This window comes from Rattus norvegicus, chromosome 9 (assembly GCF_021556685.1).
Source record: "Rattus norvegicus strain SHRSP/BbbUtx chromosome 9, alternate assembly SHRSP_T2T, whole genome shotgun sequence".
NCBI classification, from domain to species: domain Eukaryota; kingdom Metazoa; phylum Chordata; class Mammalia; order Rodentia; family Muridae; genus Rattus; species Rattus norvegicus.
The window spans coordinates 81,958,832-81,983,462 of NC_141542.1; the positions used below are offsets into that span (position 1 = coordinate 81,958,832).

The following is a 24,631-nucleotide window of genomic DNA, read 5'->3' on the forward strand; positions in this document are numbered from 1 at the left end:
TGTTGGGCTTGATAATTCAAGACCAGTTTGAGATACATGAGATTGTGTCTCCAAAAAGTAAAAGCAAACAAGCAAACCAGAGCAGGATGTATGTGTAGATTCTGGGCTTTCCAGAGCTTCGTCAGAAGGCTCAGTAATGCCCAACCGGAAGAGGAAAGCAGCAGGCAGGGCCAGGCAGGCCTGGAAGAATTGATGAAACACAGTGATAGATTCCATAGGTACTCAATAAGATGGGGCTCTCTGAGACACCAAGTCCTGTATTTAAAGACTGTTTCAGTGGGAAAGAATTACAAACCTAGAGAAATGAAGATTGATTGAGAGAACAAGCAGACTTGCGTTGAGACTCTTCAAGATGGCTTTGAGGAATCTTGTTGGGTAGAGAGTGGCTTGGGTATCACTAGAAATCTGAGACCTTGATTTCATGTGTTATGAGAAAGTAAAAGAGGAATAGATGATATCTGCTTCTATTTAAGCATCTCTTCATTCAAGGTGTTTTCTGTCCCAGGAATGAAGGCGCAACTGCAAACCACATAAAGCGTTAGTAGATGGGAGGAGAATCGCCACTGAGCATCTTTGCTTTCCTTTTGCCTTTGATATTGATCATTTTATTCGTTTATATTTCAAATGTTATCCCCCTTCCCAGTTATCCCTCCACAATCCCCCTCATCCCATCTTCCCATCCTTTCCCTCTATGAGAGTGCTCCTCCACTTTCTCACCCACTCCTGACTCACTGATCTAGCATCTCCCTATGCTGGGGCATCGAGCCTCCACAGGACCAAGGGCCTCCCCTCCCATTGATGCCAGATAAGGCCCATCCTCTACTACATCTGCAGCTGGAGCCATGGGTCCCTCCATGTGTACTCTTTGGTTGGTGGTTTAGTCCCTGGGAGCTCTGGGTGGTCTGGTTGGTTGACATTGTTGTTCTTCCTGTGGGGTGCAGTGCCCTTCAGCCAAGCACCTTTTCTATATTATTGTTTTAGATAAAGTATGGTGACACATGGAGAAATTTGGAGAAAATTAGAGATTGGAGTTCTGTCGTGTTTTTTTTTTCCAGGCTGGCCTTGAACTTGTAGTTGAGCATAGACCTGGACTCCTGACTATCCCACTTCTACTTCTCCAGTGCAGAGATTAAAGATAGAATCACCACACCCATTTTTGTCTTAAGAAAAACCCCTATGTTTTATTTATTTGTCTGGAAGTCAGGCAGGGGGAATGCATACGCTATGCTTGTACAGAGGGCAGAAGACAACTGGGGCTGGTTCTGCCTACCATGTGGACTCTAAAACAATTCAGATGATCAAGATAGGCAGAATATACCTTTTCACTCACTGAGATATCTTGATCCCTCCCCTACCTTTTTTTTTCTGTGATGCTGGGAACCAAACCCAGAAATTTATATATGCTGTTTGAACATTCTACCCACTGAGCTATATCCTCAGTCTGAAATAGAAGTTTTGAAGAGAAAATTCTGGAAGCATCATGTGGTCATATTAGGTGAATTTATTTGGAAGGGCTGATTCCTGTCTTAGAGAGGCTGGTTATTGACCTTAAACACACAGTATGGTTTGACTCTGGTGTCGGTAATGGTATTTTGAAGGTCTTTTGCTTTCCAAAGGATACACTCTACTCTTGATGCTTGTCTCTGAGACCTAAGGGAGAAAATCCTAAACTATGCTGCTGTTGTAACTAAGGGAGGTCAAAGCCAGCAACCTGTGACTTGAAGCCTGTGCTTTTTGTAGCTTTCTGGCAATCAATCTTACATATTCCATTAATGGAATGATTTCTTTGGAGACCACATGAAGCCTGCATGTATTTTTCTGTATAGTGTGTTGCCTTACCTTCTTAGCTGAATTAGAGTGTGTATGCCCAATAAAGTGAACTTTTTTGAGAAGGAAAGGAGAGGGAGAGGGGGAGGAAGAGGAAGAGGAAGAGGGGGAGGGAGAGGGAGAGGGAGAGGGAGAGGGAGAGGGAGAGGGAGAGGGAGAGGGAGAGGGAGAGGGAACTGTAGTTCTATCTGTCCTGTAACTCACTGTGTAGGCTAAGCTGTCCTCCAACTCACAGATATCTGCTTGCCTCTGCCTCAATTAAAGGTATATGTTACCAGCCAAGTGAACATTTTCTTTTAAATGAATCAAGAAAAGTAAATGTAACTAGTGTATATAAATGTAAATTGGTCACTAGATGGATAGAGATTTCTTCCAGAATCTATCAATTTCTTCTTTCTTTCCCCTCTTTCTTTCTTGTGTTCCTTCTTGTCCCTCTTTCTGTATAGAGTTTCTGCATATCTCAGTCTGCCTTTGGACACACTCTGGAGTGAGTGCTTTTCTTTTCCCCTCAGTTCTGAGTTCTCCTTGCATTGGAGGGACTCATGTGATGCAAACTTCTTTTGTCTCCTCCATCTTTCTTATCTCTGGGGAAATGAGTTGAAGCTCTAGTCATGAATGTAAGAAATGGAATTGGCTTCAGGTAGCCTATCTTTTGTTCAAGGAGTTTGCACTGAGCAATGTTTTTTGAATCTCCAGGGACAGCATTGCCCATCAGCATCCTATGCCCCATTGGGGAGATCTCCACTATTTACAGGGTTCTTTAACTGGTCCACCTAGTGAATAAACCCAGCATACATCATCTAGCTCAGATGTGAGTAGCAAGCAGGCATCTGGTTAACTCTGACCATAACCTTCACCCTTTGTTGCAACACATGTATGTCTCAAAGTCAAATGCTATATAATTCCCATTAGAGACCCCCCCCCCAAATGCAGTCCATCTACTCACACCACAGAGTAGCTTATTTCTCAATATGTTGGACATGAAGAATGTTTTTACTTTATTTATGGGCATGCTGTTATGAATTACTGAGCTTTTAAATTATAAGTAATACATTCCCCATTATAATACTACAATTGATTTTACAATAAATATAAATACAAAATGCATAGTCCATTTCTTGTTAGTCTGTAACTCAGGGACAGCTCCTATAGTATATATTAGAGCTTGAATTTTATTTGTGGTGCTATTTTGGGATATTTAGGAAAGACTCTGGAAGGAAGATTTTTCTTTAGGAAAAATGTCAGAATTGAAAATACCAAATACAGATACTAAACTGTATCTCTATAAAGCTCTTCTTTACCAGTCTTCCTTATCTCCACCTCTTGATTTTGGAGGTTGACTCTCCTGTGACTAGAGTTGGGGGAAAAGGAACCATTGACTTAAGGAACAGAGAGTAGATTATACCTGTTTATCTTCCCTTCGTATTTTAAAAAGTAACCAATATAGTATTTTAAAAATTCATCATTTAAGATTTTCCTAAAAGTGTTTATGAGAGGTGCCATTCTGTTCCTTCTGTTAGAATTCTCTGAGAGATCTTCTTTACAGGTATGTAGAACAAAACATTCATGAGATGACAAAAAACTTCTGAAAATCTGAACTTTGTATTAAATGCAGTTTTTTTCAAAGTAGACCATGAGTCATCTGAAGAGTCTGTCTGTATCAAATACAGAGGCTGGCCCATAGCACAATGATGCTATAAACATCTAGATAGGTATGAATACAGACCAATAAAAGTGGCTCTGAAGAAGTACTCATTCCCAATCCACATTTTCCTAATTCTGAGCACCATGTATAATGTGAACTATGAACTCTGCAAGCTCTCACAGTCACATTGATTTATGCAGGGTTATTTAAATGCGAAGAGCTCTACACTAGCATTGTCAAATTACCATCAGGAAAACATCTTCTAGATGGTTCCTACCTTGAACATGTTTTTGACCTTTAGATTATTTTTAAAGATTTCTCAGAACATGAACCACAGACTACAGAAAAGTATACCTACAAATTCAAATGCATCAGTGAGTGGCCAGCTCTGATTTCTTATTTCAGTTCTTTGGTTCTTTTTTAAATGCCAGCTATAGGTTGCTTGAAGACTGAGGTATAGATGATGTACTGCTTTATTACCAATCTACAATATCACTTAATTTTATCTACTATATGAAAATTAGTTGGTCATACTAACACATCTGTAGTCTTAGTTCTTGAGAGACAAAGGCAGGAGGCGTAGGAGCTCAAAGCCATCTTTGGCTAGGCAGTGAATTCAAGACCAGTCTGGGCTAGAGTCAGAACAACACAAGCCAGACATTTCCTACCAGCAACCCACAGAGCAACTAAAGAAAACTAAACTAGGTATTGGAGACACTGAATAGCTTACATAATATGGCTTGATTGTTTTGGCATTTAAGTGGATCAGAAGTATGCCTCACTGGCTCACTGGCAAGGGACTGGGCATGGAATGCTAGTGCCTATGTGTCTAGCTTATGTGTAGATTCATAAAGATCTAATGGTACCTTGATGTAAAGAAATGGGGAATAAGATTATCTGAAAGACAGTGGATTGTAAAAAAAAAAACCCAACCCAACCCAACCCAACCCAACCCAAACCAAACCAAACCAAACCAAACCAAACCACAACAGCAACAACAACACGAAAAACAATTGCTGAATTAGATCAACCTGTATACTTTAAAGATGTTTTAACAGCAGAATGGGATCAGGGAATATGTTGCACTGGGGAAGGGGTTTTGCCTATGAAAGACTATGAGTTCCATCCAAATTAATAAAGATCCATTCTGAGTAAGAGAAGACATGACTCAAGGAAAGAATTGATACAGAAAGACAACAAGGAAGATGATATAGAAAGCTGATTCCTTGCATGGGGACAGCTCAACAAACCAGCTGAAGAAGTACATATGGTTCATCATACTGGCAGATTGGAAATCCTTGATGCTGAAATGGACATTTTCCAAGGGACAGATGATTGGGAATACAGTTGTGAAGGATCATCATATCAATTAATTTTCACAAATACATTTGGACTATTAAGTTTGTGGAACTGATGACCGTTTCTATTGTAAATAGTAAAACTGTGTATAATTTTTAGGTTAAATAGAAATGGGAAAGAGATAGAGGAATCTTGATTCAGCAACATGGCTGCTCTGGCAAGAGATCATATCAGAAGAATTTGTAGGTTTGTGTGATCCAGCCAGAATGACATACCTTTAACCCCTCTGGATAGAATATAGACACAGTGTTAGTACACACCTTTAATCCCACACAAGGAAGGTAAAGTTAGTTTGTAAAAGGAAGCAGCCGTGTTTGAAAGTGACATCTAATTGAGGGAGAGACAAAGTGATAAATCAGAGAAAGATTTGACAGAGTGAGTCAGAGATAGGATATGCCCCAGTCTCACTAGAACAGACAGGAAAAAGAGGCTACTTAAGAGCAGCACAGGGTAGGTCAGGAGGGGCAGTTTGGGGGTTGAGTTTAGATAATGCAGTTGAGTTTGGCTAAATTCAGTTCAGAGGCAGTTTTTACTTGGACAATTATACAAAGATTGTACAATTATATAATTATACAATTATATAAGCAAACATTTCCCCCAAGTACATTGCATGAGCCATGCAGGGACTCTATGTGATTCTCACTTACAGCAGCAACAGCAAGAATAGCCTTCATCACTGAAAGGTTATCATAATAAATGACAGATGCCACTGTCCATTTGTTCTCCTTCATTTCCCTCGTTATAATCAAAAGTTATATGATTGAACTTTTCTAACACCAGAATCATGTTTTTATGGCTATAGAGATTTTTTCTTTACATCCTTGTTTACAGCTTTTCTTCAGGAAAAAAAAAACAATTCACTCACTACCTCCCAATTCCATGTTCTCTGTGTAAGCACCTTAGCCCCACACACTTAGAGGCACCATCGGGAAGGCTCTTCCAATGTAGCCTCAGCTGCTGCATCTGTTCTCCTGCTCTGTTGACTCCCACGTTGCTATTTATTCTTCTGATTTAAAAACTTGGTTATAGTTTAGGTCCTTTACAATTTTTTTTTATTAAACTATCCTATTCTCAAAGAATTTTGTATTTTTTAAAAACATAGCAAGTTTAGCAGTGCTTACAAAGAATTTCTACCTACAGGAATATTCAATGAAAATGCAACTTAAAATTCATGTCTCCCAGGAAAGTAATGGCCCCTCATGGAATCAGGTGTGGACACCACCCATCAAGGACCAAATCCACATTGAAAATGTGTTACCTTTGAGAGTGCATTCAAGGGACATACACAAAGTACACTGTATATATGAACTCATTAGTATGCCTTTTGGCTTTGTTTCTTTGCCCTTTCCTGTTCTCCTTTTAAAATGTTAACTGAAATATACACATTTGCTTACCTCTATACATGTATACATTATAGGCTGGCATATGAGTTGAGGGAGAACATGCTTTTTCTTTTTTTTTCATTCTGACGTAGGGTTACTTCACTTAACATCATTATACATTCTAAGTCCATCAAATTTTTTTCCTGAAAAATTTGTCAGTTCATTTTTCTTCAGAGTCGATATATCAGATCTTCAACACAAAATCTGTTGATGGGCGTCTAGGTTGGTTCCGTTTCTTTTCTATAATGATGACAATCGCAATAAACATGGGGATGCAAATGTCACTGTGGTGGGGAATGGCCTTCCCTGGGATGCGTGCATGGGAGTGGAATAGTTGGGGTACATGATAATTTTATTTGTATTTTTTGAGAAACCTTCAAACTTATTTCCCTACTTGCTCTCTTAATTTTCACTCTACCTGCCATAAGTAGTGAACGAGGCTTCTTCTTTCCCCTCATCCTCTCCAACATTTATTATTAGCCTGCTTGTTGATTGGCTGTTTTATTTCCTTGGTATTTAGTCTTGGCAATTTTTTTGTGTCTGAGGTGTAGTTGGTAAAGATTTTCTCTCATCTGTGGCCTGTGTGCTGATTGTTTCTGTTGCCATGCTGACACCTTTTATTTGCTGTAGCCCCATCATTTGATTCTAGGGGCTCGTTCCTATGCTATTAAATTCTGCTCAGAATGTTCTTGCTGACTCCATTGTTTTGAAGAGCATTTTTTATGTTTTTATCTAGAAGCACTATCTCATATTTAAATTTAATTTTAAACCAATGAAATCCTTTATGGCTTCAATTGTATTTGGTGGGTTGAGCAATGGAATGGCAACAGTAAGCCCAACTGTGTGTTCTACATTAGCACTCTGCCACTCACTGGCTGTGTGGTCACATGCAGTGTCACCTGCTCTGCATCTGTGAAGCGATGACGATGATATGTTTCCTAGAATCATTGTAGAAATTAAAAATGTCTTTGTTTTTGTAAAAAAAAAATCAGGATATTATATAACCAATAACACCTCCTAGTTACTCTATATTCAATAGTTTCCTAAAGTATTTAGAGCAACTTGTTGGAATTTCATGCAGCTATCCTTACATGTATCATTATATTTATATACATGTGTGTATTTTCTTTGAAACTAACAACTTCTGCTCAGGCTTGGTTTTTCCTAATTCTTATTTTTTTTAAATAGTCTATTTGTCCATCCTTAAATATATCTTCTCTTTTATTAAACTGTTGGGTTAAATGTTGGGTTAACTTCCCAATCAGATTTATTTTGGGGTTTTCAGAATTTATCTTTGATGTATGACATAGGACAGAAACCTTGGTTCTGGACATATTTATACAGTAGAGCTGAGGGATGCACTTCTATTATAAGGATTAAGGACTGACAAATGACAGTGCACAGCTGGTTGTGTTCCCACAGCACCTTTTGGCTCAATTCCTAACACATAGCCTCTTACACAGTTGCTATGATTCAGCCTTTCCCAGGCTCTCCACCCCAGACCTTGCATCACCAGGAACTGTTTTCTCAGGTAGAGAGGAAATTCTGTAATGTGAAATAAACATGACTGTTTGGAAAGCAATCCTCATGGAAATCCTCGACTCTCATGCTGTGTATTTTTAATGCATCTGAAGAGAGCAAGAGTGTGGTTGTCTAATATATCATAGAACCATGTAGATGGCTTCAAATTCCAGTGAGTAGCTGGTTCACCCAGGTCAAATCTTTTTGAATTGGAAAAATTGGGTCCTTATAATGGTACACAATAAAAATATCTCAAATTCATCTGAAGCTTAGAGAGTGTTCAAGAAATGCATGGTTAGTCTAGGAGCACTTTCCTCTGGAACCAACTCTCTGCCATCTCCCTTGTTTGTAGGCAGAACTTGATTCTCTCTAGTAGATCCCACACCTATCCCTTTTCAAATTCAATATAACTTTCTACCCCAGGGGCCTTTTCTTATACAGTATCTTGCCTATGAAACATCCTTAACCCAGTACATTTCACGCATTGTAGTCAAGAATATTATTCTCTGAACAATTCTATTACTCCTCTTCACGAATACAGAGGAAGAAGCTAGGTTTTAATTTCAGTTTTAAAAATGGTAGTCCCATTTATAGAATAACTTATTTTTGTCCCAGCAACCTTCCATGTGGCTTCATCTGAACTTTGGAAATTGGATTCTGGTAGATAATTCTCTGATAATTTTGGTTTCTAACGCTACTAAAAATTTATTTTTTTCTTCTTAATAAAAATGAAAGCAAATCAAGAATCAGTAGCTTTTACTGTCTTAGCTCAGATTCTGCATCCAAATTTATGGAGTGGGCAATTTTTAGTCTTAATACAAAGAAGTTCAAGTTATTTAATTTCTATAAATGTTTTGAAGAGTTGTTTAATTTTTGTGTGGTATTATCTTCTTTTGTCTTTCAGCTGAATTTTATTCTGTTCCTGAATACAGTTAGAGTTCTTGCTACCAAAATTTGGGAGACCAATGCTGTTGGGCATGACATGAGAAAGCAGTACAGGTAATACAGAGAAACTTTCATCACAGGAAACATTTTGCTTGCTATTTAAAGAATAAAACATCAGCTAGTCTTTAGGGGACTTGCTCTATGATTGTGTGTTTTTGTTTAATTCACTTACATGATTTGTTAGAAGCAAGTATCTACAGTCAAGATGCAAATATTCCCAAATCTTCTTCCTGTGCCTGAATTCTCTGTATATTTTGTCTGTTACTAGCAGGCTGTTAATTTTCTACAAATTGTACGAATTGACACAAAAGCCTCCTGGTGAGTATCTTAGGTGGTTGTCTAAGTTGAAAATATGCCCTTACTGAAAATAATCAAGTGGGTGCATTTGTTTTATTACACCTAATCTTTGGTGAATTGATAGTTCTCAAATACAAATTTTAAGAACTTTTCAAACCCACTAATTAGAGGAATTTTATTACTTAGTCTTTCATGAAGAAAAGGACAAATTGAGTGTTCATAATCTCTATCAAGTCATTTTAAGGGAGTGCCCATTCCTGCTTGTGATCATTTTGATAATTCTGAGTACTAATGGCCTCTATCTAATTAAACTCACATGTCTAGTAATCAGGTGGATGGGGACTAGGTTTCATATTGCTTAAATAAATTAACAACTTCTGCCTCAGCTTACTGTGAAGTCCTGTCTCAAGAAAAAACATGGAAGAAAAAAAAACATGTTCAGAATTTTGATTTTATTTCACAAGCATCCTCCAAGTTTTTGCTGGTTCCTTCCCCTCTGAGATGGAGTCAGCCTTTGCTGTCTAGCAGCAAAGACTACATGTTTGCCCAAGAGTTTTGAGAAACTTGGGTAAGGAAGGAGGATGATGAATAACATCTAAAAAAATCCCAGGGGATTGTTTCTTAAAATAATTGAAGAGAACAATTTATTAAGAATTTAAGTAAGGTATTATTCAGAATTCAGAATAACTTTTAAATAATCTGATGTCCAGAAATATTTTAAATTTCAATGTTGTTCATTAGAGTTCTATGTCTTGCCTCACAGGACTCAGGGAATGTAGGTCTTCAGCTAACTGGCTATTTTTCCATAGCTGAAACATATTTGGTATTCCTAATATTGTGTCCAGAGTTAAGCCACATATAAATACACAATGGGAAATGTGTTTCTTTCTTTCTTTTTTTTTATTAACTTGAGTATTTCTTATATACATTTCAAGTGTTATTCCCTTTCCCGGTTTCCGGGCAAACATCCCCCTCCCCCATCCCCTTCCTTATGGGTGTTCCCCTCCCAACCCTCCCACCATTGCCGCCCTCCCCCCATAGTCTAGTTCACTGGGGGTTCAGTCTTAGCAGGACCCAGGGCTTCCCCTTCCACTGGTGCTCTTACTAGGATATTCATTGCTACCTATGGGGTCAGAGTCCAGGGTCAGTCCATGTATAGTCTTTAGGTAGTGGCTTAGTCCCAAGAAGCTCTGGTTGCTTGGCATTGTTGTACATATGGGGTCTCGAGCCCCTTCAAGCTCTTCCAGTTCTTTCTCTGATTCCTTCAACGGGGGTCCTATTCTCAGTTCAGTGGTTTGCTGCTGGCATTCGCCTCTGTATTTGCTGTATTCTGGCTGTGTCTCTCAGGAGCAATCTACATCCGGCTCCTGTCGGTCTGCACTTCTTTGCTTCATCCATCTTGTCTAACTGGGTGGCTCTATATGTATGGGCCACATGTGGGGCAGGCTCTGAATGGGTGTTCCTTCAGTCTCTGTTTTAATCTTTGCCTCTCCCTTCCCTGCCAAGGGTATTCTTTTTCCTCATTTAAAGAAGGAGTGAAGCATTCACATTTTGATCATCTGTCTTGAGTTTCGTTTGTTCTATGGATCTAGGGTAATTCAAGCATTTGGGCTAATAGCCACTTATCAATGAGTGCATACCATGTATGTCTTTCTGTGATTGGGTTAGCTCACTCAGGATGATATTTTCCAGTTCCAACCATTTGCCTACGAATTTCATAAACTCGTTGTTTTTGATAGCTGAGTAATATTCCATTGTGTAGATGTACCACATTTTCTGTATCCATTCCTCTGTTGAAGGGCATCTGGGTTCTTTCCAGTTTCTGGCTATTATAAATAAGGCTGCGATGAACATAGTGGAGCACGTGTCTCTTTTATATGTTGAGGCATCTTTTGGGTATATGCCCAAGAGAGGTATAGCTGGATCCTCAGGCAGTTCAATGTCCAATTTTCTGAGGGACCTCCAGACTGATTTCCAGAATGGTTTTACCAGTCTGCAATCCCACCAACAATGGAGGAGTGTTCCTCTTTCTCCACATCCTCGCCAGTATCTGATGTCACCTGAGTTTTTGATCTTAGCCATTCTCACTGGTGTGAGGTGAAATCTCAGGGTTGTTTTGATTTGCATTTCCCTTATGACTAAAGATGTTGAACATTTCTTTAGGTGTTTCTCAGACATTCGGCATTCCTCAGCTGTGAATTCTTTGTTTAGCTCTGAACCCCATTTTTTAATAGGGTTATTTGTTTCCCTGCGGTCTAACTTCTTGAGTTCTTTGTATATTTTGGATATAAGGCCTCTATCTGTTGTAGGATTGGTAAAGATCTTTTCCCAATCTGTTGGTTGCCGTTTTGTCCTAACCACAGTGTCCTTTGCCTTACAGAAGCTTTGCAGTTTTATGAGATCCCATTTGTCGATTCTTGATCTTAGAGCGTAAGCCATTGGTGTTTTGTTCAGGAAATTTTTTCCAGTGCCCATGTGTTCCAGATGCTTCCCTAGTTTTTCTTCTAGTAGTTTGAGTGTGTCTGGTTTTATGTGGAGGTCCTTGATCCACTTGGACTTAAGCTTTGTACAGGGTGATAAGGATGGATCGATCTGCATTCTTCTACATGTTGCCCTCCAGTTGAACCAGCACCATTTGCTGAAAATGCTATCTTTTTTCCATTGGATGGTTTTGGCTCCTTTGTCAAAAATCAAGTGACCATAGGTGTGTGGGTTCATTTCTGGGTCTTCAATTTTATTCCATTGGTCTATCTGTCTGTCTCTGTACCAATACCATGCAGTTTTTATCACTATTGCTCTGTAACACTGCTTGAGTTCAGGGATAGTGATTCCCCCTGAAGTCCTTTTATTGTTGAGGATAGCTTTAGCTATCCTCGGTTATTTGTTATTCCAGATGAATTTGCAAATTGTTCTGTCCAACTCTTTGAAGAATTGGATTGGTATTTTGATGGGGATTGCATTGAATCTGTAGATTGCTTTTGGTAAAATGGCCATTTTTACTATATTAATCCTGCCAATCCATGAGCATGGGAGATCTTTCCATCTTCTGAGGTCTTCTTCAATTTCTTTCTTCAGAGTCTTGAAGTTCTTATTGTACAAATCTTTTACTTGCTTGGTTAAAGTCACACCGAGGTACTTTATATTATTTGGGTCTATTATGAAGGGTGTCGTTTCCCTAATTTCTTTCTCGGCTTGTTTCTCTTTTGTATAGAGGAAGGCAACTGATTTATTTGAGTTAATTTTATACCCAGCCACTTTGCTGAAGTTGTTTATCAGCTTTAGTAGTTCTCTGGTGGAACTTTTGGGATCACTTAAATATACTATCATGTCATCTGCAAATAGTGATATTTTGACCTCTTCTTTTCCGATCTGTATCCCCTTGATCTCCTTTTGTTGTCTGATTGCTCTGGCTAGAACTTCAAGAACTATATTGAATAAGTAGGGAGAGAGTGGGCAGCCTTGTCTAGTCCCTGATTTTAGTGGGATTGCTTCAAGTTTCTCTCCATTTAGTTTAATGTTAGCAACTGGTTTGCTGTACATGGCTTTTACTGTGTTTAGGTATGGGCCTTGAATTCCTATTCTTTCCAGGACTTTTATCATGAAGGGGTGTTGAATTTTGTCAAATGCTTTCTCAGCATCTAATGAAATGATCATGTGGTTCTGTTCTTTCAGTTTGTTTATATAATGGATCACGTTGATGGTTTTCCGTATATTAAACCATCCCTGCATGCCTGGGATGAAGCCTACTTGATCATGGTGGATGATTGTTTTGATGTGCTCTTGAATTCGGTTTGCCAGAATTTTATTGAGTATTTTTGCATCGATATTCGTAAGGGAAATTGGTCTGAAGTTCTCTTTCTTTGTTGTGTCTTTGTGTGGTTTAGGTATAAGAGTAATTGTGGCTTCGTAGAAGGAATTCGGTAGTGCTCCATCTGTTTCAATTTTGTGGAATAGTTTGGATAATATTGGTATGAGGTCTTCTATGAAGGTTTGATAGAATTCTGCACTAAACTCGTCTGGACCTGGGCTCTTTTTGGTTGGGAGACCTTTAATGACTGCTTCTATTTCCTTAGGAGTTATGGGGTTGTTTAAATGTTTTATCTGTTCCTGATTTAACTTCGATACCTGGTATCTGTCTAGGAAATTGTCCATTTCCTGAAGATTTTCAAGTTTTGTTGAATATAGGCTTTTATTGTAAGATCTGATGATTTTTTGAATTTCCTCTGAATCTGTAGTTATGTCTCCCTTTTCATTTCTGATTTTGTTAATTTGGACGCACTCTCTGTGTCCTCTCGTTAGTCTGGCTAAGGGTTTATCTATCTTGTTGATTTTCTCAAAGAACCAACTTTTGGTTCTGTTGATTCTTTCTATGGTCCTTTTTGTTTCTACTTGGTTGATTTCAGCTCTGAGTTTGATTATTTCCTGCCTTCTACTCCTCCTGGGTGTATTTGCTTCTTTTTGTTCTAGAGCTTTTAGGTGTGCTGTCAAGCTGCTGACATATGCTCTTTCCTGTTTCTTTCTGCAGGCACTCAGCGCTATGAGTTTTCCTCTTAGCACAGCTTTCATTGTGTCCCATAAGTTTGGGTATGTTGTATCTTCATTTTCATTAAATTCTAAAAAGTTTTTAATTTCTTTCTTTATTTCTTCCTTGACCAGGTTATCATTGAGTAGAGCATTGTTCAATTTCCACGTATATGTGGGCATTCTTCCCTTATTGTTATTGAAGACCAGTTTTAGGCCGTGGTGGTCCGATAGCACGCATGGGATTATTTCTATCTTTCTGTACCTGTTGAGGCCCGTTTTTTGACCAATTATATGGTCAATTTTGGAGAAAGTACCCTGAGGAGCTGAGAAGAAGGTATATCCTTTTGCTTTAGGATAGAATGTTCTATAAATATCCGTTAAGTCCATTTGGCTTATGACTTCTCTTAGTCTGTCGACATCACTGTTTAATTTCTGTTTCCATGATCTGTCCATTGATGAGAGTGGTGTGTTGAAATCTCCCACTATTATTGTGTGAGGTGCAATGTGTGCTTTGAGCTTTAGTAAGGTTTCTTTTACGTATGTAGGTGCCCTTGTATTTGGGGCATAGATATTTAGGATTGAGAGTTCATCTTGGTGGATTTTTCCTTTTATGAATATGAAGTGTCCTTCCTTATCTTTTTTGATGACTTTTAGTTGGAAATTGATTTTATTTGATATTAGAATGGCTACTCCAGCTTGCTTCTTCTGACTATTTGCTTGGAAAATTGTTTTCCAGCCTTTCACTCTGAGGTAGTGTCTGTCTTTGTGTCTGAGGTGTGTTTCCTGTAGGCAGCAGAATGCAGGGTCCTCATTGCGTATCCAGTTTGTTAATCTATGTCTTTTTATTGGGGAGTTGAGGCCATTGATATTGAGAGATATTAAGGAATAGTGATTATTGTTTCCCTTTATATTCATATTTGGATGTGAGATTATGTTTGTGTGCTTTCATTCTCTTTGTTTTGTTGCCAAGACGATTAGTTTCTTGCTTCTTCTAGGGTATAGCTTGCCTCCTTATGTTGGGCTTTACCATTTATTATCCTTTGTAGTGCTGGATTTGTAGAAAGATATTGTGTAAATTTGGTTTTGTCATGGAATATCTTGGTTTCTCCATCAATGTTAATTGAGAGTTTTGCTGGATACAGTAACCTGGGCTGGCATTTGTGTTCTCTTAGGGTCTGTATGACATCAGTCCAGGATCTTCTGGCCTTCATAGTTGTTGGTGAGAAGTCTGGTGTGATTCTGATAGGTCTGCCTTTATATGTTACTTGACCTTTTTCCCTTACTGCTTTTAATATTCTTTCTTTATTTTGTGCGTTTGGTGTTTTGACTATTATGTGACGGGAGGTGTTTCTTTTCTTGTCCAATCTATTTGGAGTTCTGTAGGCTTCTTGTATGTCTATGGGTATCTCTTTTTTTAGGTTAGGGAAGTTTTCTTCTATGATTTTGTTGAAGATATTTACTGGTCCTTTGAGCTGGGAGTCTTCACTCTCTTCTATACCTATTATCCTTAGGTTTGATCTTCTCATTGAGTCCTGGATTTCCTGTATGTTTTGGACCAGTAGCTTTTTCCGCTTTACATTATCTTTGACAGTTGATTCAATGATTTCTATGGAATCTTCTGCTCCTGAGATTCTCTCTTCCATCTCTTGTATTCTGTTGGTGAAGCTTGTATCTACAGCTCCTTGTCTCTTATTTTGGTTTTCTATATCCAGGGTTGTTTCCATGTGTTCTTTCTTGATTGCTTCTATTTCCATTTTTAATTCCTTCAACTGTTTGATTGTGTTTTCCTGGAATTCTTTCAGGGATTTTTGTGTCTCCTCTCTATGGGCTTCTACTTGTTTATTTATGTTTTCCTGGAATTCTTTCAGGGATTTTTGTGTCTCCTCTCTATGGGCTTCTACTTGTTTATTTATGTTTTCCTGGAATTCTTTCAGGGATTTTTGCGATTCTTTCAGGCATTTTTGTGATTCCTCTCTGTAGGCTTCTACTTGTTCTCTAAGGGAGTTCTTCACGTCTTTCTTGAAGTCCTCTAGCATCATGATCAAAAATGATTTTGGAACTAGATCTTGCTTTTCTGGTGTGTTTGGATATTCCATGTTTGTTTTGATGGGAGAATTGGGCTCCGATGGTGCCATGTAGTCTTGGTTTCTGTTGCTTGGGTTCCTGCGCTTGCCTCTCGCCATCAGATTATCTCTAGTGTTACTTTGTTCTGCTATTTCTGACAGTGGCTAGACTGTCCTATAAGCCTGTGTGTCAGGAGTGCTGTAGACCTGTTTTCCTCTCTTTCAGTCAGTTATGGGGACAGAGTGTTCTGCTTTCCAGCGTGTGGTTTTTCCTCTCTACAGGTCTTCAGCTGTTCCTGTGGGCCTGTGTCTTGAGTTCACCAGGCAGCTTTCTTGTAGCAGAAAAGTTGGTCTTACCTGTGGTCCCGGGGCTCAAGTTTGCTCGTGGGGTGCTGCCCACGGGCTCTCTGCAGCGGCAGCAACCAGGAAGACCTGTGCCGCCTCTTCCGGGAGCTTCAGTGCACCAGGGTTCCAGATGATCTTTGGCTTTTTCCTCTGGCGTCCGAGATGTGTGTGCAGAGAGCAGTCTCTTCTGTTTTCCCAGGCTTGTCTGCCTCTCTGAAGGTTCAGCTCTCCCTCCCTCGGGATTTGGTTGTAGAGTACTGTTTATCCGGTCTGTTTCCTTCTGGTTCTTGTGGTGTCTCAGGCACAGGGGTCCTGCCGCTCCTGGGCCCTCCCCCACGGGAGCCCAGAGGACTTATACAGTTTCCTCTTGGGCCAGGGATGTGGGCAGGGGTGAGCAGTGTTGGTGGTCTCTTCCGCTCTGCAGCCTCAGGAGTGCCCACCTGACCAGGCGGTTGGGTCTCCAAGATGGCTTACTCTTAAACTTTGAAATTCCTCTCCAATAATTTGAATAGTATTATAAAGAGCATCAATCCATTGTTTCAAATGCCTAAATCTTCTTGAATACTCAAAACATTAGAAACATTTTTTGCTGAATGATTAACAAAAGTAGCTGTCTTAACTTCTTGTGTCAAAGCAATTGCAGAAGCAGTGGTACTATCTATTAGCGGACTAACCTCTTGCTTCTGCTTAAAGCATGACTCGCTCAAAATACCAGGGTCCTGTAATACTCATAAGCAATAAAACAAAAGCTGGTTGATAGACCATCAAACAGACATGTCAGATTTCAATACATTAACAAAATTAGAAGGTGTATAATCAATACAACTTACATTAAATACTGTGGAATAAACAAAAGTAATTTTAACATGACCAATTAATAAAAGATTAGGAGTTTTAACACATGCACTAACATTCGTTCAAAATCCAGATCCTGTATCAACTTTATCCACTGCAAATGTAATTTCATACAAGGCAATGTCCCTGAAAATGTCCTAGATCAGTCTTCCAAATGAAGACTGTTATTTCCAATATTGGTTTGATTTCTAGACCAGTCAATGATTGAATTAGAATAACTGGTCACATTAAAGGAAAGAGTCATTATAACTTCTCTTATTTGATTAATTTTTTGAAGCCAGTTTCCACAGTCTCTATGTTCTCTGTCCCACAAGGTCTAAAAGCTTGAAGCAAGGCAGCATGCTCAATCTGGGAGATAGGCAAGCAAAAAGTGGGTCAGGAACATATGTCCAATATAGCTTTCCATTATCCTTGCCAGGGCACTCGGCAAGCTTATAGTTAGCACTGTCTTTTGTCCCAGCATCAGCATGTCTCACTAATCACTCTGGCAGCTAGCACACTCCTGAAGCATCCTGAGGACAGAACACAAACATGTCCTCTTCCCCATATTAATACCTGATCATGATCATGCCATATGCCCATTAAATGGACACTTCCATTTCTCCTAGGCAGAAGTATGCCTAGTTATAGGGTGCCATAGACACTCAGAGAGTTCCTTGGCATCCAAGTTTTAAAATTAAAAATGAAAAGAGCATTATTTAAATAATTGTGTGGTATATAAGAATATAATTCCCCCATTTTATTTTATGAAAATATTGTTTTAAAGTTTCACAATACCTATTTTACAATCCCTTGTCCTTCAGGATTATAAAGAATTCCAGTAATATGGGTAATATTAATTGCTGACAGAACATCTCAAATGCTTCACTGCAATAGCTAGTTCCACGATCTGTTTCAGTCTGACTTGAAACACCAAGCATAGAAGAACAATGTAGGCAATGGCTAATTACATTTTTAGTTGCTTCTCCTGTTAAAGCAGCTACAACCAGAAAGCCTGAAAAGGGGTCAATAGTCACATGTACATATCTTAGTTTTCTAAAATCAGAAATGTGAGTAACATCCATTTGCCATAATTGATTAGGTATAATAAGTCCTAGGGGATCAACACCATTATGTGGTACAGGAAGAAATTGAAGACGAGGACAAGTATTTACAGTTTGATTTGCACATTCTCTAGAAATATCAAATTATTATCTTAAACTATTACTATTTTGATGATGTAAAGAATGAGATTGTTTGGTTCATTGTTCCTGGATAAGGCCTAAAATCTGCCTAGTATACAAATTTGCTGTGACATTGCCCTCAGTAAGGGGTCTAGGCAATCCAATATGAGTTCTTAAGTGGCCTATAAAGTAAGGAATGAACAGTATGTTTTCTTAAGTTTAGTTGGATTTTGCAAAATTTGAGAACTAGCAATATCAAAAGGAGGAACAATTTCAATTAATTGAAAACCTATCAGTATACAAATTGAAAGCTTGATTTTTTTCAACATTTCAAAAACAGTGGCTACCGCCCATAACTCAATAATCTGTGCCAAAGCAGGGGAAACTCAAGAGAATAAACATGTGATCCAAATACATATGGTGCCTTCTCACTAGATGAGCCATCTACAAATACAATAAGTGCATTTTCTTATTGTATGCGTAAATTTCCAGGAAATATAAAAGCATGGAGAGAGGAAAACTATCAATTTTGCCTAAAAAGTTTGCACATGCAATAGGCCAAACAGCAGTATTCTGCAATAACTAATTCAATTGCTGTTTGGAATAAGGATATTTTATCAGGTTCTTAAGATACTATTTCCAAAATACTTTCATGATTCTATCCTACCATTCTGTATTAACACAGTAACATCTTCACAGTAGGGTGTTCAAAGTTTACTTGGAGAGGAAAAAAGATATATCCTCATTATTGCTCCCTTTTGCCAAAGGACTGCTGTGGGTGTATAGCAAGAACGCAAACAGCCAACAATTGATCATAGTCTATATAATGTATCTGTTATTGACTAATAGCTCCCTCCACTTTCTGCAGAGCTATTCGTCCCTCATCATTGACTGATTAATTGTTGAAGGGGATTAGGGTTTGCATCCCCCTTAAGAATATCAAATAGAGGCTTAAGTCCTCCTGGGGTGAGGTCCTAGCCAATTAACATCTTCTAGAAGCTTCTAAAAATAATTTAAAGTAACTAAACTATCTTTCTTATTTGAATTTTCTGTGCCACAATTTGTTTAGGATAATAACTGATGTCCCAAATATTGAAAAAGATATTGCCTTTGAATCTTTTCTGGAGCAACAGCTACTCTAAAAATTTAAAGCCCATTGTATAAGAGCAAAGGCTGGTATTGTAGTTAAACTCTTTCAGAGGGATGCTAATAAAGTATCTATATAATGGATAATATACATTGGAAGATTCAAAGTCCTAACTTCTTGTATTGAAACAGTGACAAATTTTTTACATAATGTGGGGCTATTAGCCATTTTTTCCCCAAACACTTCAATGATATCATTTCATGGGCTCTCCAAAATTACAAACAAGCTCACTAAATGCAAACCTTTTAAAACCACCAGGATGCAAAGAAACAGTATAAAAACAATCCTCCAAATCCATAATAATTCTATATGCATTTCCTAAAATGGCAGTTGGAGTAAGCAAACAGGCTGTAATGGTTTCACAAGTTCTACAGCCTCATCAACCCTTTGCAAATTCCTCAGCAATCTCCACCTGCTTGATTTTTCAATTAGTTACAAATATGCATAAGTTAGAATCCTGAGCCTGTAACTGAACTGCAAACTGCAGCCAATGGAACACAGGCAGTTTAACCACAATCTTCAACTTTCCCTTGCAACACCAGAGCACAGACACGTCTTTGAAAAGCAAAACTTAACCTCCAACAAACAATTCAGTCGCTCCAAAATGACCAAGCGCATCAGTCCCATGCTACAAAGTTTGACTGCCAATTCCTGCACATGAATGCTCGATGGTGCAGGCTCTAATACCTCAACAAAAAGACACTGCCCTAAATCCTGTCTTTTATAAATCTGGTTTCTAGGATAAGAATTAAATCAAATATTACCCGATTTAGAGGTATTTTTAGAGACCTGTTTCCCTGGGTTGGCTCATGCCACATGCATGCCACATTGTCTGAATGACTCCAGCCCTGGGTTACCAGTTTTAAGCTAACTTTCTGTTACCAATGTTACAAATTTTTAATCATACCCAATAACTCATAAGCCAATAATCTATAGCCAAGACATGCAGAACATATTTATACTTTTAAAACCAGTTAAACAAAAGTGAAGTGGCTACACACATCTTATATATTTAGACCAAACACAATTTTCTTCCGTTTTCTAGCTGTAATTTCAAGAGAGGAGCACCTTGTCACCTGTTGAAGCCAATAAACACAATCACAGAGATTTTTCTAGGAAAAACAGCTAGCACCTCCCTTACCATAGAAGTCGAGAAGCTGCTGGCCCCTTCAAGAGTGGCTTGTGCAGACAGTCAACCTCAGGCAAGGCTTCTCCAGCTGCACTAGACTCCTATCTACAGGTACAGGGCTCAAAAGGCCAATTGAGGTTTTTTTTTTTAATGAGTTAAAACTAAATTAAGGGGTGAACAACCAGCAGATAAAATTTTAACCATTTTTTCTTTTGACCATGAAACATAGAACGTTCAAGCAATGAAACAAAAAAACACAGACATAAACACAGACATGGGCAGATTGGTACACAATAGACAGAGAGGGAAGAGAACCAGATGATGTTCCCCCACAGGGATCCAGATATCCTTCCTAAGGGACCCAGAAGCAGAAATAAGCATTTCTCCAATAGGAGCCAGCAAGGAGGCAGGACCTTCTTCTCCTGACCTCCTTCTGTCTCTAGGAGAACTTCAAAAAAGCACCCATTTTCCTTCTCTTTCACCAAAGCATCCCTGGAGAGTCTAGGAGGACTGCTTTTCACAAACCCATTTTCTCTTATGTCTAGGGTGTAAACTGTCTCTAGTCAGAATCCAAAGACTAAAAGCATCAATGAGAATTATCTTTGCTTCTCTAGATTTTAGCATAACTCTAAAGAACACATACACAAAAGCACTTTACCATTACCTTGTCCCTTTTTACAAGGTTTATTTACCACAGGCCCAAATCTTCTTTACTTTCCTTCACATGTGCTTTCGTTTCTTTCTTTCTTTTTTTTTTTTTATTAACTTGAGTATTTCTTTTTTTTTCTTTTTTTTTTTTTATTAACTTGAGTATTTCTTATATACATTTCGAGTGTTATTCCCTTTCCCGGTTTCCGGGAAAACATCCCCCTCCCCCCTCCCTTTCCTTATGGGTGTTCCCCTCCCAACCCTCCCCCCATTGCCGCCCTCCCCCCATAGTCTAGTTCACTGGGGGTTCAGTCTTAGCAGGACCCAGGGCTTCCCCTTCCACTGGTGCTCTTACTAGGATATTCATTGCTACCTATGGGGTCAGAGTCCAGGGTCAGTCCATGTATAGTCTTTAGGTAGTGGCTTAGTCCCTGGAAGCTCTGGTTGCTTGACATTGTTGTACTTTTGGGGTCTCCAGCCCGTTCAAGCTCTTCCAGTTCTTTCTCTGATTCTTTCAACGGGGGCCTATTCTCAGTTCAGTGGTTTGCTGCTGGCATTCGCCTCTGTATTTGCTGTATTCTGGCTGTGTCTCTCAGGAGCGATCTACATCCGGTTCCTGTAGGCCTGCACTTCTTTGCTTCGTCCATCTTCTCTAATTGGGTGGCTGTATATGTATGGGCCACCTGTGGGGCAGGCTCTGAATGGGTGTTCCTTCAGTCTCTGTTTTAATCTTTGCCTCTCCCTTCCCTGCCAAGGGTATTCTTTTTCCTCATTTAAAGAAGGAGTGAAACATTCACATTTTGATCATCCGTCTTGAGTTTCGTTTGTTCTAGGGATCTAGGGTAATTCAAGCATTTGGGCTAATAGCCACTTATCAATGAGTGCATACCATGTATGTCTTTCTGTGAATGGGTTAGCTCACTCAGGATGATATTTTCCAGTTCCAACCATTTGCCTACGAATTTCATAAACTCGTTGTTTTTGATAGCTGAGTAATATTCCATTGTGTAGATGTACCACATTTTCTGAATCCATTCCTCTGTTGAAGGGCATCTGGGTTCTTTCCAGTTTCTGGCTATTATATATAAGGCTGCGATGAACATAGTGGAGCACGTGTCTCTTTTCTATGTTGAGGAATCTTTTGGGTATATGCCCAAGAGAGGTATAGCTGGATCCTCAGGCAGTTCAATGTCCAATTTTCTGAGGAACCTCCAGACTGATTTCCAGAATGGTTTTACCAGTCTGCAATCCCACCAACAATGGAGGAGTGTTCCTCTTTCTCCACATCCTCGCCAGTATCTGCTGTCACCTGAGTTTTTGATCTTAGCCATTCTCACTGGTGTGAGGTGAAATCTCAGGGTTGTTTTGATTTGCATTTCCCTTATGACTAAAGATGTTGAACATTTCTTTAGGTGTTTCTCAGCCATTCGGCATTCCTCAGCTGTGAATTCTTTGTTTAGCTCTGAACCCCATTTTTTAATAGGGTTATTTGTTTCCCTGCGGTCTAACTTCTTGAGTTCTTTGTATATTTTGGATATAAGGCCTCTATCTGTTGTAGGATTGGTAAAGATCTTTTCCCAATCTGTTGGTTGCCGTTTTGTCCTAACCACAGTGTCCTTTGCCTTACAGAAGCTTTGCAGTTTTATGAGATCCCATTTGTTGATTCTTGATCTTAGAGCGTAAGCCATTGGTGTTTTGTTCAGGAAATTTTTTCCAGTGCCCATGTGTTCCAGATGCTTCCCTAGTTTTTCTTCTATTAGTTTGAGTGTGTCTGGTTTTATGTGGAGGTCCTTGATCCACTTGGACTTAAGCTTTGTACAGGGTGATAAGGATGGATCGATCTGCATTCTTCTACATGTTGCCCTCCAGTTGAACCAGCACCATTTGCTGAAAATGCTATCTTTTTTCCATTGGATGGTTTTGGCTCCTTTGTCAAAATCAAGTGACCATAGGTGTGTGGGTTCATTTCTGGGTCTTCAATTTTATTCCATTGGTCTATCTGTCTGTCTCTGTACCAATACCATGCAGTTTTTATCACTATTGCTCTGTAATACTGCTTGAGTTCAGGGATAGTGATTCCCCCTGAAGTCCTTTTATTGTTGAGGATAGCTTTAGCTATCCTGGGTTTTTTGTTATTCCAGATGAATTTGCAAATTGTTCTGTCTAACTCTTTGAAGAATTGGATTGGTATTTTGATGGGGATTGCATTGAATCTGTAGATTGCTTTTGGTAAAATGGCCATTTTTACTATATTAATCCTGCCAATCCAAGAGCATGGGAGATCTTTCCATCTTCTGAGGTCTTCTTCAATTTCTTTCCTCAGTGTCTTGAAGTTCTTATTGTACAGATCTTTTACTTGCTTGGTTAAAGTCACACCGAGGTACTTTATATTATTTGGGTCTATTATGAAGGGTGTCGTTTCCCTAATTTCTTTCTCGGCTTGTTTCTCTTTTGTATAGAGGAAGGCAACTGATTTATTTGAGTTAATTTTATACCCAGCCACTTTGCTGAAGTTGTTTATCAGCTTTAGTAGTTCTCTGGTGGAACTTTTGGGATCACTTAAATATACTATCATGTCATCTGCAAATAGTGATATTTTGACCTCTTCTTTTCCGATCTGTATCCCCTTGATCTCCTTTTGTTGTCTGATTGCTATGGCTAGAACTTCAAGAACTATATTGAATAAGTAGGGAGAGAGTGGGCAGCCTTGTCTAGTCCCTGATTTTAGTGGGATTGCTTCAAGTTTCTCTCCATTTAGTTTAATGTTAGCAACTGGTTTGCTGTATATGGCTTTTACTGTGTTTAGGTATGGGCCTTGAATTCCTATTCTTTCCAGGACTTTTATCATGAAGGGGTGTTGAATTTTGTCAAATGCTTTCTCAGCATCTAATGAAATGATCATGTGGTTCTGTTCTTTCAGTTTGTTTATATAATGGATCACGTTGATGGTTTTCTGTATATTAAACCATCCCTGCATGCCTGGGATGAAGCCTACTTGATCATGGTGGATGATTGTTTTGATGTGCTCTTGAATTCGGTTTGCCAGAATTTTATTGAGTATTTTTGCATCGATATTCGTAAGGGAAATTGGTCTGAAGTTCTCTTTCTTTGTTGTGTCTTTGTGTGGTTTAGGTATAAGAGTAATTGTGGCTTCGTAGAAGGAATTCGGTAGTGCTCCATCTGTTTCAATTTTGTGGAATAGTTTGGATAACATTGGTATGAGGTCTTCTATGAAGGTTTGATAGAATTCTGCACTAAACCCGTCTGGACCTGGGCTCTGTTTGGTTGGGAGACCTTTAATGACTGCTTCTATTTCCTTAGGAGTTATGGGGTTGTTTAACTGGTTTATCTGTTCCTGATTTAATTTCGATACCTGGTATCTGTCTAGGAAATTGTCCATTTCCTGAAGATTTTCAAGTTTTGTTGAATATAGGTTTTTATAGTAAGATCTGATGATTTTTTGAATTTCCTCTGAATCTGTAGTTATGTCTCCCTTTTCATTTCTGATTTTGTTAATTTGGACGCACTCTCTGTGTCCTCTCGTTAGTCTGGCTAAGGGTTTATCTATCTTGTTGATTTTCTCAAAGAACCAGCTTTTGGTTCTGTTGATTCTTTCTATGGTCCTTTTTGTTTCTACTTGGTTGATTTCAGCTCTGAGTTTGATTATTTCCTGCCTTCTACTCCTCCTGGGTGTATTTGCTTCTTTTTGTTCTAGAGCTTTTAGGTGTGCTGTCAAGCTGCTGACATATGCTCTTTCCTGTTTCTTTCTGCAGGCACTCAG

General features: G+C 38.9%; 1 protein-coding gene across 1 annotated transcript in view; it reads left to right on the forward strand.

The window, feature by feature from the left end:
* Pth2r (parathyroid hormone 2 receptor) overlaps positions 1-24,631 on the forward strand; it is a 103,341-nt gene that overhangs the window by 60,671 nt on the left and 18,039 nt on the right. Inside the window, 1 exon segment of the mRNA NM_031089.3 lies at positions 8,639-8,733. Coding sequence (NP_112351.2) covers positions 8,639-8,733 — 95 coding nt within the window.